Consider the following 11246-nt stretch of genomic DNA (forward strand, 5'->3'; position numbering starts at 1 on the left):
CTGCAGTAGCCAGAGCGAAGTTGTGCTATTGTCGTTCGTGTCTCCCGAGGCAGATGAAGCTCCGTCTCGTCTATGTCCGGGGGCGGTATGCCTAGAACGGCATTCACAGGTCTAGTCTACATAACTCGAGACTGACTCCCTGTGAATGCCGTTCAGGGCCATTCGGTAAGCTGACGGGTCCAGGGGTTGCTTGATGAACCTCTGGACTTCGTCCGTCATCCGTATTATCGCGGGTCCGTAATACATCCTGCCGGTACGAAGCGAGCTGCAGCAGCGGTGACAGCCCTGCGGAACTTACGTTCACCAAGGTGGACGTCGGTTGGTGTGGGGAGAGCAGCGAAGGTGTGTTCAGTAAATTCCGCGAAGCCTTTCCAATCAGCTTTAGAGAAGTTGATATAGGTTCGGTGCCCCGCGGAAGCAAAGTCGGTTGGCTTATCGAGATGACTGGGCAGATGGTCTGATGCCAAAGTCAGCATAGGTCGCCATGATATGCTGTTTATCAGACCAGCGCTGACTATTGTTGTCTGGCGAGCTGCAGCAGCTGCCCATGATCCTGGTGGGTGCGTCGTCGTTCATTGTGCAGAATGCCGAATCGTCTATCTGCTCAACCAAATCGGTTCGCCTACGATCGTTTGACAGGCTTGAGTGCCAAAGATCGTGGTGCGCATTAAAGTCACCTACTAACATCCTGTTCTCTCCTCTGAGGAGCGCACCTATATAAGGGTGATATCCTGCCGGGCACCAAGTTACAGGGGGTATGTATACGTTGAATATTTCGAGCTCAACATCGCCTGACCGGATAGCAATGCCCTGACATTCTAGGGTGGGATCCCTGCGGTCGATGCTGCTTCGATTAGACGATACTGCACGGTGTGGTGCGTGATGAACGCTAAGCCACCACCATTATTATCTCGCTCGCGATCTCGACGGTGCACGTTGTACCCGGCACAATTCAACAATATTGAACTGCTGTGCAACTTAGTCTCTTGCACCGCAGCTATCAATATACCATGCCTTCCCATGAAGACGGTTATCTCCTCAATCTTGCTCTGAAGCCCGTTGCAGTTAAATTGAAGGAGCTTCATGTGGTTCTGGAGGTGGGTGGCGTCGCAGTTGAGGTTTGCGACTATGCTGCACAACACAGGCCCTCGAAGTTCCTCGCTCAATCTCGCGTGGGGCGCAGACCAAGGCAGGTGTTGCACTTGACTGATGTCACATTACGGAATATCCTGGCCTGACATACCGTGCAGATTGTAGGAGGAACCAGGAGTTGTTGGCGGCGGCGTGTGGGTGGTGGTGCGGTTGTGTGTGTTATGTGGTCTGTCGTGGCTGTGGTATGGTCTGTGGTGTTATTGTGTTGTTGTGTTGTGGTGACTGTGTGAGGCTGCTCGGGCGGACTGAGGTTAGCCGTGGAGGCTGCTCTGTTTGAGCAACAGGGAGCCACAAACGACGTTGTCCACTGCCGATGTGTCCGTAGTCCTGAGCAGACTCTGAGGTGACTCCACCCCTCGCAAGCATTACACTTGACTGAGGGGGAGTTGTGGTGTAGTCGTCTCCGGCATACACTGGCCCTGGGTTTGACTCGATGCCAGCCCTGAGCAGAAGAAAACGTAGCGAATGTAGCCCTATGGACGAACTTCTGAGATACTTCATCGACCTAAACGGGGTTAGATCGCCGAAACAACAGCCCTTGGTCGGGTAAAACCCGAGTCATTCCGGTACGTGGAACCAGCTGTCGTGGGAATGTATCTAAGTGTCCCTGCGAGCAAAATTGCGGGAAAAGTACAATTGGTATAATCGAGTTCATACGATTCTTTAAATTAAATATTATAATTTTGGAATAAGGGAGCGCATGATTCATTTCACTTTATTTCACAATAGTCTTAACATCAAAAGATCTAACACAAGCCATATTGTGTTTTAAACTATATTTAATACTTTTAAATTTCTATATATATTTTATTGCATACAGTTACAAATATATATATTATTTTCTTTTTCTTATCATCCACACCTGCAGTTAATGCAACTAAAAGAATTTGTAACTTTATAAAAACGTCTCGCAAGTATATAAAATCAAAGTGTGGTGAATTCCAGTAGAGACTTAAGAATATAATACATAACATCGTAGTAAGTTGTTTACATTGATAATGAATTTGTTATTGGTTTCAAATTGAAGTTTTCATTATTTTTTTCTTTATCATAACTTCCTTTACCTGTTAACATTTTTGAATAAGTTTCCAAACTAATCGAACGTTACAATACACTACAAGGCAGGCGATAAAAAAAAAATAATTTACAAATATACATAGAAATGTATGAACCTAGTATTTAATGAACTAAAACTTGAAAAAGTATAGAAACGGTCACCTTAACTTTATTAGAATGTTTACTTATTTACAAAAAACGTGGGATTCGTGGACACATTGGCTCCAATATTAGAATTGCCAGTGTTTTGTTGGCTTCTCGTCGACGTTGCGTATAATTGCTGTTGAAAACTGTGATACTGCTGCGCGTACTTAATATCATTCGAGGCGGGGCCAACAAATGGTTTATAACCAACATTTCCAACATCACCGGGACCATTTCCCCCATTGCCACTACAACCGACTGGCGATGCATTATTACCCACTTGCATAGCGTTTGAGAGCATGGTGCTATTGTTACCCATCATTAGAGGCCCGTTTACTGCTGAAGGCATTGATGTATTGTGCTCATTCGGAAGTAAATTTCCGTTTGCCGACAATTGACCATTGTTACCCAGGCTTGGCGCATTCATATTTTGGCAAATGTTGCTCGCACCTAATGATTTTACGGGTTTTTGCTGACTATTACCACCAGCGTACATCTGGCTTTGCCCGGGTACACTCTGCGTAGGACCCTGTACCGGTCCATTAGCATTGGGATTATTTGCGATGAACATAGAAGCGTCCCCACATTCCATTGGATCTTGTTGCCCGTTAGCAAAGTGTCCTGGCATCACTGGAACGCCCGGTGCTTGCATACGGGGACCAGGAATCATTTGATTTGTTGAATGTCCCATATGTTGTTGTCTGATAGGACGCATGCCACGTATCATATGAGGTCCCATGCCCATTTCATGACCTGCTATGAGATTCCCGGCAACCATGTCTTCTTGATCACCGACCATTGAACCCATCTGATTACAATTTCCAAAAAAGTTCATACCTGCGTTGCCCGCCACTCCAGGACCACTGCTGCAATTACTAATTTTGTTCGGATCAGAAGGAGGTCCTGTAATCCCTTGTCCTATATGAGTGTTGTCCATGATATTCCCCGTGCCTGATATTTGAGGATTCGCGTAACGTAGAAATTCTAAACTCGGCGGTACGCGCATATTGCTATTATTATTGGTTTGTGGACGAACAGGCATATACTGTATGGTATTCGGTGTGCTGGCTTTCACTTGTATATTTGGTGAAACATTGAAGCTTCCGAAGTTCATAGCCACGCGTCCCATCATGCGATGTGTTGGAATTACGCCATGCAGTCCACCTGGCCCATCACGTCCCATCCCTCCATTGGTGGGATTAAAGCCACCACACATCTTCGGATTAAGTAAACGTTGCCCCATGGGTCCAAGCATAGAGTTAATATGGCAGTTATTAGACATGAAGGGTCCAGGACCGCTCATATGAGGAGGCATACCCATATTACCGGATGAACCAGCATTGCAGTGATCTAATCCCGAATCGATTGAGCCCATCATAGTATCCATATTCTGATTTATGTTATTGGGAACATTTACATCATTTACGCCAATAACACCCATGTTTCCAACACCGGCGCTATTTCCACCACCACCTGTGTTGAGAGACACACAGCTTGTAAGCTGCTGTGACATTTGCGCTAATGACGAGATGGGATCAAATGAATGGTTTAGTTTATTTTGGCCTGAGCGGTTACTGTTCGGATTCAATGGGAGGTTATCAGTGCGCCGACAGAACTGTGAAGCTACAGGTGCCGAATTCTGGCGCTAGAATTTATAAAATATATATAAATATTCAGGGGAAAATAAAGTAACTTTTTTCATAACCATACCTCGATGGGACCTGGGCCTTTATAGTTGTTGACACCACTGTTAGACGCATTCTGGATATGCTGAGGAAAGTTAAGGCCAGGACTGGCAGGTGGGAAACGGCCTTCCATATTTCCAGCGTCTGCAATACTGCCATTGTTTGACCCCATAAGTGGAGTTCGTGATCTCTGCGGGCTGGGTCGAGCATTCTTTAGATCGCCTATATAATTTAAAAACGTGGTAGCAGGTTTAATTCAAATTCTATACTCTAAATGTTGCTTATAGAGAGCTACATAAATGCATTTGTGGTGTTCGAAACACTTACTCTCAGATTGCAAACATTGCTAGACATATTTGAAATGTCTACTACAAAGAGAGCAAAACATCGCTTCTATACCACTGTAAGCAGTGTTTTATCCATATATATAATACTTCTATATTCGCAGTAAGTTGGCGGTACTTCTGCCAACATTAGAGTGCAGATACACATACACTGTAAGAACGAGAAAGCCAATGAGCTAATGTACCCAAAATGCCGTTTGAAAATAATCAAAAAATTCAGAAGCGGAGGAGTAACCGTCATTGCTTTACAAAATAAAATGTTAATTTTAAAAGCAACAAAAATATTAAAATGGTAGGGAATTGTGCGGTTTGTAGAAGTAAAATAAGTAAGGAAATTGAAATCGTATTGCATGCGTAAGTCATGCCTATTACGGTAATCCGATTCGCACTGTCATCACAAGTGAATGTGGAGCATTAGATTCGTTCGAAAGACATCCGTCGGACCGTAATAGGCATTTATTCGACGGATGCCATTCGCACGATTATAATCCTTCACCCTCGCTTGTTATGACAGTGGCCATCGGATTATATCCGTACGGATGGTATCCGTCGGATGCCGAAATAGGCATAAATATGTCTTGCTATTTATAAATGAGCTATAGCAGGGAAAATAGGCAGACGCGTATAAACTGTCGGCTAAGGCGCTGGAAAGGAAGGCACGCAAACTTACAGGATATCGGTAAGTAGTTACTGTGATCGCCTCATGCCTAGTATCACTTTTTTCATGCTTCCAGTTTATTTATTCTGCGGGCTACCACAAAGCTTGCATTAATCACTTTCAGGGAAACTATTTTTGGTTATTTAATCAGGACTATCATAGCTTAGATTTTTGTGAAATCTAGGAAAGTGCTATCACAGAATCCGAATGCCTACGAACGTAAATTCAAAATTCGTAGACAGCCCTCATTGAATCCGTCCGTAATAAAGATTCGTACAGATATTCTACGACGAGTTTATGCTGTCGGAACCATTCGGTGTGGTACGGTCGCGTCTGTTCGCTTAGTTCGCAGTTATCCCATTTTTGTTCTTGTGAAATTTAGTTCAAGTGTTTTAAAGCAACGGCTTTTTGTGTATGGCCGCGCTAATCAATAAACATTTTTTACATTTAATTAACTCGGTCGTCGAGAAATTACCATTAGTGCTAACAAACTCAGGTGAGTGGTCCTGGCTAAATTTTGATTTTCTTATATTGAGAGAAAAAAGATTGCCTCGGCTTGCCGGTAAAAAAGGAAAAACCTGTTGCTTAGGACACACATAGCGACATCAAGCAAAATAGAGTCGCCGAAACATTGTTGAATTGACCGGATAACAACGTGCACCGTCGAAATCGCGAGCGAGATAATGGTTCTTATCGAAGCAGACATCGACCGCAGGGATACCACCCTAGAATGTAAGGGCATTGCATGCGGTCAGGCGATGTCGAGCTCGAAATATTCAACGTATGCATACCCCGTGTCATTAGCTGCCCGGCAGGATATGTATGGTAGTTGGTGACTTTAATGCGCGCCACGATCTTTGACATTCAAGCCTGTCAAACAATCGTAGAGGAACAGACTTGGCTGAGCAGATAGACGATTCGACATTCTGCACAATGACGGACGACGCACCCACCAGGATTATAGCCAGCTGCTGCAGCTCTCCAGACATAACAATAGTCAGCGCTGGTCTGATAAACAGCGTATAATGGCGTCCTATGCTGACTTTGGCATCAGATCATCTGCCCATAGTCATCTGGATCGATAAACCAACCAACTTTGCTTCCGCGGAACACCGGACCTATATCAACTTTACTAAAGCTGATTGGAAAGGTTTCGGGGAATTTACTGAGAACACCTTCACTGCGCTCCCCACACCAACCAACGTCCACCTTGGTGAACGTAAGTTCCGCAGGGTTGTCACTGCTGCTGCTGCTCGCTTCGTACCGGCAGGATGCATTACGGACCCCCGTCCAAATTTCCCTGCTGAAGCGGCTGTTCTAGCCGATGCGCGTGACAACCTTCGTCAGGCCGATCCGGGAAATTCCCGTATCAGGGATCTCAACGCGGAGAATCAGCAGCTTGTGAACATACATAAGCGGAAAGTGGGAAGAGCATCTGAAGACTTATAACTTCGCCTCTGGCGTGAGTAAGCTTTGGTCAACCGAGAGGTCACTGTCCAATCAGACGAAGCACGACGACAGGGTCGAAATTTCTTTCGGCGAACATGCTTCGTCGGACACGGAGCAATGCGCGAGGTATTCAGCCGGCAATTCATACTGCATCCTCCGGCGTACAAAGCCAAGCGTCGAGTGACCAGAAGGCTGCACAAACTGCTAACAACCTGTGCTAGCGGTGAAGTTCGGGTAGCCATCGGGAAGGCGAACGCCATGGGGCCCGACGGAATATGCATGTTGATGCTGAACAATTTCGGTCCTGCGCTGCTAAAAAACATAGAGGCCTCCTCTCTCCCACAGAGGCTCAAACGGTGGTCGGCGAATTATCTAAGTGGTCGACACTCATCAGCAATGTTTTGAGACAAATCGAGCAAACCTAGAAACATAAAACAGGGGATTCCACAGAGTGGTGTCCTTTCCACATTATTGTTTAACTACTATATTTCAAAGCTCCCTCAACCACCAGAGGGAGTCTCCATTGTCTTCTATGCTGACGATTGTTCAATACTGGCGTCTGGGAATGGAATTGATGACTTGCGCTCGAAAGTAAACGGGTGTTCACCACCTGGACGAAGGAGGTCAGACTACCGCTGGGAATTCACAGTCGATGATACACCAATTCCGACGGTGAATACCCCCAAAATACTCGCAGTAAGCTTTGACAGTCTGCTCTCCTTCTCTGCGCTCGCAACCGCTATTGTCAACAAAGTACAGCCGCAACAAGGTCCTCAAGTCGCAAGCCGGCAGTACTTGGGGAAAAGACAAAGAAACGTTGCTGGCAACATACAAGACAATAGGCCGGCCGGTTTTAAATTACGCAGCACCAGTGTGGTCGCCGGGGACTAGTAGGTCGCAGTGGATGAATTTGCAGACGACTCAAAACATGTACTTCGGACAGCGACTGGATGTCTCTTCTTATGTCGCCAGAATACCACCTACACGACGAGGCGAAAATGCTCCCCATAAAGGAGCACAACACAATGCTCTGCAAGCAATTCCTAGTAGGGAGCCACAGACGTGGACACCCGAACAGGCACTTGCTTGCAGAGGAGCCCTCGCCAAGGCATGACAGAAGACATCTTTACGAACTGACGGACGAAGTGCAGAGGTTCATTAAGCAGCCTCTGGACCCGTCAGCATATCGACAGGCCCTGAACGGCATTCACAGGGAGTCAGTCTCGAGTTATGTAGACTCCAGGCCTGTGAATGCCGTTCTAGGCACACAACCACCGGACATCGACGAGACGGAGCTTCATCTGCCTCGGGAGACCGGAACTACAATAGCCCAACTTCGCTCTGGCTACTGCCGCAGGTTAAACACATACCTGAGCAGATTAGGTGCAGATGTGCCCAATGAGTGTCCGGCATGCGGAGAGACACCCCATGACTCGAAACATCTCTTCATATGGCCGAAAAACCCGACACACTAACGCCTTTGTCCCTGTGGACCGACCCCATTGAGGCTGCACGCTTCCTGGGGCTTCCGTTAGTGGAACTTGACGACCACGACTGAGATATTAACCGATCGGCGAGGTTGTTGTAGCCGCTAAAGCAACAACAAAAAGAGATCAAAAGAGCCACTTATGTGACTAGTGGAAATCGAACCCCCAAATCCTGGTATGGATTCTTCCGGATTGCGGTCCAAAAGGCCAAACAATGGCCTAGCCCTATCAATTTCGAAAATCTGCTTGAACAACGGAAATCATGGTAAAAAGTTTTTAAAGACGCCAAAAATAATAATTTCAACAATAAAATTGACAAAATAAACTCTAGCCTAAGTCAAAACGCATGGAAGTTTTCCAAGACGTTACGGGGATATCATGGTCAAACTGGTAAGGGGGTTTGGAATGATGAGTACAAGCTGCATTTTTCTGTGAGCGAGCGACAAAAGAACGCTCAACTCGGGTAAAATTTCCTTTTAGCTACTTAAGCAACCCTGCTGGTAGCTGGCAAGAAACATGTGATTAGTTCAACGGGATTTAGACACGAAAAACAATAGAAATTAGTAATTATGCGAGGTATTTGCGTAATATATATACTTATTTATAATATAAATCATGTATATACGAGAACCAAAATTTCCCTCTCCACTTTGCCATTAACAATTCACAATAGAGCAGTTTTTTCACTTAACAACACTACTCTTCAGGTCGCGTATGTTTTAACCGACCTGGCTGAACTCGGATAAATAGCGAAGTTAGTGTTGTTGCTTTGCGTGTATTTCGTCATTTAAGCGAGTGTTCTTTTGTAGCTTGGCTGCAAAAGAATGGACCTACAATTAAGGAACAAGTCCCGACACAAGAAGCGGTGATGGAAATTAACTGCCCTACGCTGCCTAGTCCCAACCTTGCCATCACATGTAATGAGATCAACTTCATAATTAACAAGAAAAGAGACACAGCGGCAGGTGCGGATAATATGTCCTACATCATGCTGAGATAACTGCCTGACCTTACTCTTAACACTTTTAAAACCTCTATTAAAGATATTTTGCTATCCAATCAAATTCCCCCCACTGAATCTGATTTGCGTGCTGTGCGGACGTGTTTTTCTTCGCTCTTCGATTTTAATCATAATATCAGCTTAACTATTGTGACAGTGACTCTTTTATATATTTGCTTTTTTGCAATGATGAAAACTCGATATTGATTGAGACAGTGACTCTTGTGTTTTCTAAGGAAATTATACCTTAATATTTACTTTATATTAAAACTACATGATGCCTTGCGCATGTGGCCACAAAGTTGATAGGAAGCAATCAACAGTGCTGTGCGCGAAGTGCAATGTACTCTTTTATACAAAATGTGTTGGTATTCGACCGGCAGATGCAGAATTTTTGCTCAGCTCAGACAAGAGCTTCATTTGTAGAGGCTGTGCTGAAGCTCGTCGTGATTCCCTCCGTTCGCCTCCTCCGACCGTTGTCGTGGAGGAAAATTCTCTTCTAACTCTATGAAATCAAAGCCCGTTGGCTCTTTAAAGCTAAATGGTAATTCAAATGATAATACCAATACCAATAAGCAACAAGTTACATTGGGATCTCTATACAATGTGGTTGTCGCTCTTCGAAATGAGAATGCCCGCGTGAATAATCTGATCAGTGCTTTACGGGAAGATAACAATAATTTATTGTTAAAAACTGAAAACATTCACTCAGATCTTCCTTCCATGCAGCGCAATCTGCTTGAGAAAGATGATACGATTGCCTTACTCATGGCAGAGGTTAAATAAAGACCTTCGCTCCTCTATTGGTGTTGCTGTTGAGAAGTTTGGCAGTGATAACGCAGCTGTAAAAGAAATTATTGCAGCTAATCGCGCTCTTTTTCTCTCGTCGCATACTTCTCGTGCTGCTTGTTCTTCGAATGTCGCTTGGTCATCCGCTGATACACACACGTACGCTGACTTTTCGGCACCTGCTACTGCAGTTTCCACTGATGCTCTCTCTGTTTATGCTCGCTCACCTGCTTCTTCGGCTGTCGCTGCTAATTCTCTATCTGCTGATAATGCTTGGTCATCTGCTGATACAAATTCGCACACTGAGATGTCGGCACAAAAAATTTTGTTGCCTGCACTGACCCTAAAGTGAACACTGCTGCTTGCTGTATGCGCTCTACACACACACATGCTAAGTTTTCGGCCCCAGCTGCTGACGTCTCCAATGATGCTCTCCCACCTGCTTCTATTGCGCCTACTGCTGAGGTTAATAATGCACAGTGGTCGGCGGCTACGAAGAAAAGGAACAAAAAACAAGTGCGTGTTTTCGGTACAAATGCATGTAATGATTTGGACGTTGCGGTCCGGCATAAATAGTTGCATTTATGTTCTTTCTCGCCTTCCGTATCCGAGGATAACATTAAAGATTGTGTTTTTAAGCAAACTGGTTTAGATAAAAATTTGTTATCCTGCTTCAAACTGGTTAAAAAAAATGTCCCAGTATCAACTATTAAGAGAGTTAATTTTAAGTTGGGAGTTCCGGAATCCTCGTACGCGAAGTTGCTGAGCTCGGAAATTTGGCCTACAAATGTCTCGGTCAAGCCTTTTCAGTTTTGTCTAAAGGATCAACAACAGCCACCTCGGACATAGTAACGACCTTGGACCCTCCTAGCCGTGGTCTCAAGGTGTACTTTCAAAACTTATCCGGCATGCGAACCAAGGCTGATATTGTGCATTCTTTTAGTGCGCAAATGGATTACGACATCTTTGTTTTTGTTGAGACGTGGTTGAATGCAAGTTTTTTTGACAGTGAGTTCTTCGACTCGAATCTTTTTAAAGTATTTCGTAAAGACAAAGATGCTGCAAAAACGGGTTGGCTTCGTGGTGGTGGGGTTCTAATTGCTGTCAAGCGTCAACTCCGTGCATTCCTGTTTCCACTCAATAATGATGACTCTCTGCTCGATCAAATTTGTGTTTGTATAAGTTGTCACTCCGCGCAAGATTCCATTTACCTACTCGCTTCGTATATACCGCCTGATAGTTCATTTGAGTTGTACAAAGCTCATGCTAACAACGTGGCATCTCTAGTTTTAAATAACCTAAATGATAATCATTTATATGTGCTAGGTGATTTCAACTTATGCAAGATAAATTGGTCTGCTAGTATTTCTAATTATAGTCTTACACCAACTAACGTGTCTGCAAATCATGAATTATATTTTATTGATAATATTCTTAGTCTTAATTTATGTCAAGTTAATAATTTCGTTAATTCTCTGAATA

The 11246-nt window shown here is 44.5% G+C and overlaps 1 protein-coding gene across 2 annotated transcripts in view; it reads right to left on the reverse strand.

The window, feature by feature from the left end:
* Nucleotides 1-1833: 1833 nt before the first annotated feature.
* LOC118745614 (protein BCL9 homolog) overlaps nucleotides 1834-11246 on the reverse strand; it is a 94184-nt gene continuing 84771 nt past the window's right edge. For both annotated transcript variants that reach the window (XM_036479128.1, XM_036479129.1), the window contains 2 exons: nucleotides 4063-4259; nucleotides 1834-3997 (listed from right to left, as the gene is read on the reverse strand). In XM_036479128.1, the coding sequence (XP_036335021.1) occupies nucleotides 2390-3997; nucleotides 4063-4259 (1805 nt within the window). In that variant the 3' untranslated portion in view covers nucleotides 1834-2389. The remainder of the gene's footprint in view (nucleotides 3998-4062; nucleotides 4260-11246) is intronic.

Source organism: Rhagoletis pomonella, unplaced genomic scaffold (genome assembly GCF_013731165.1).
Source record: "Rhagoletis pomonella isolate Grant_MI unplaced genomic scaffold, Rhpom_1.0 Rhpom_scaffold_00009, whole genome shotgun sequence".
Taxonomy (NCBI): domain Eukaryota; kingdom Metazoa; phylum Arthropoda; class Insecta; order Diptera; family Tephritidae; genus Rhagoletis; species Rhagoletis pomonella.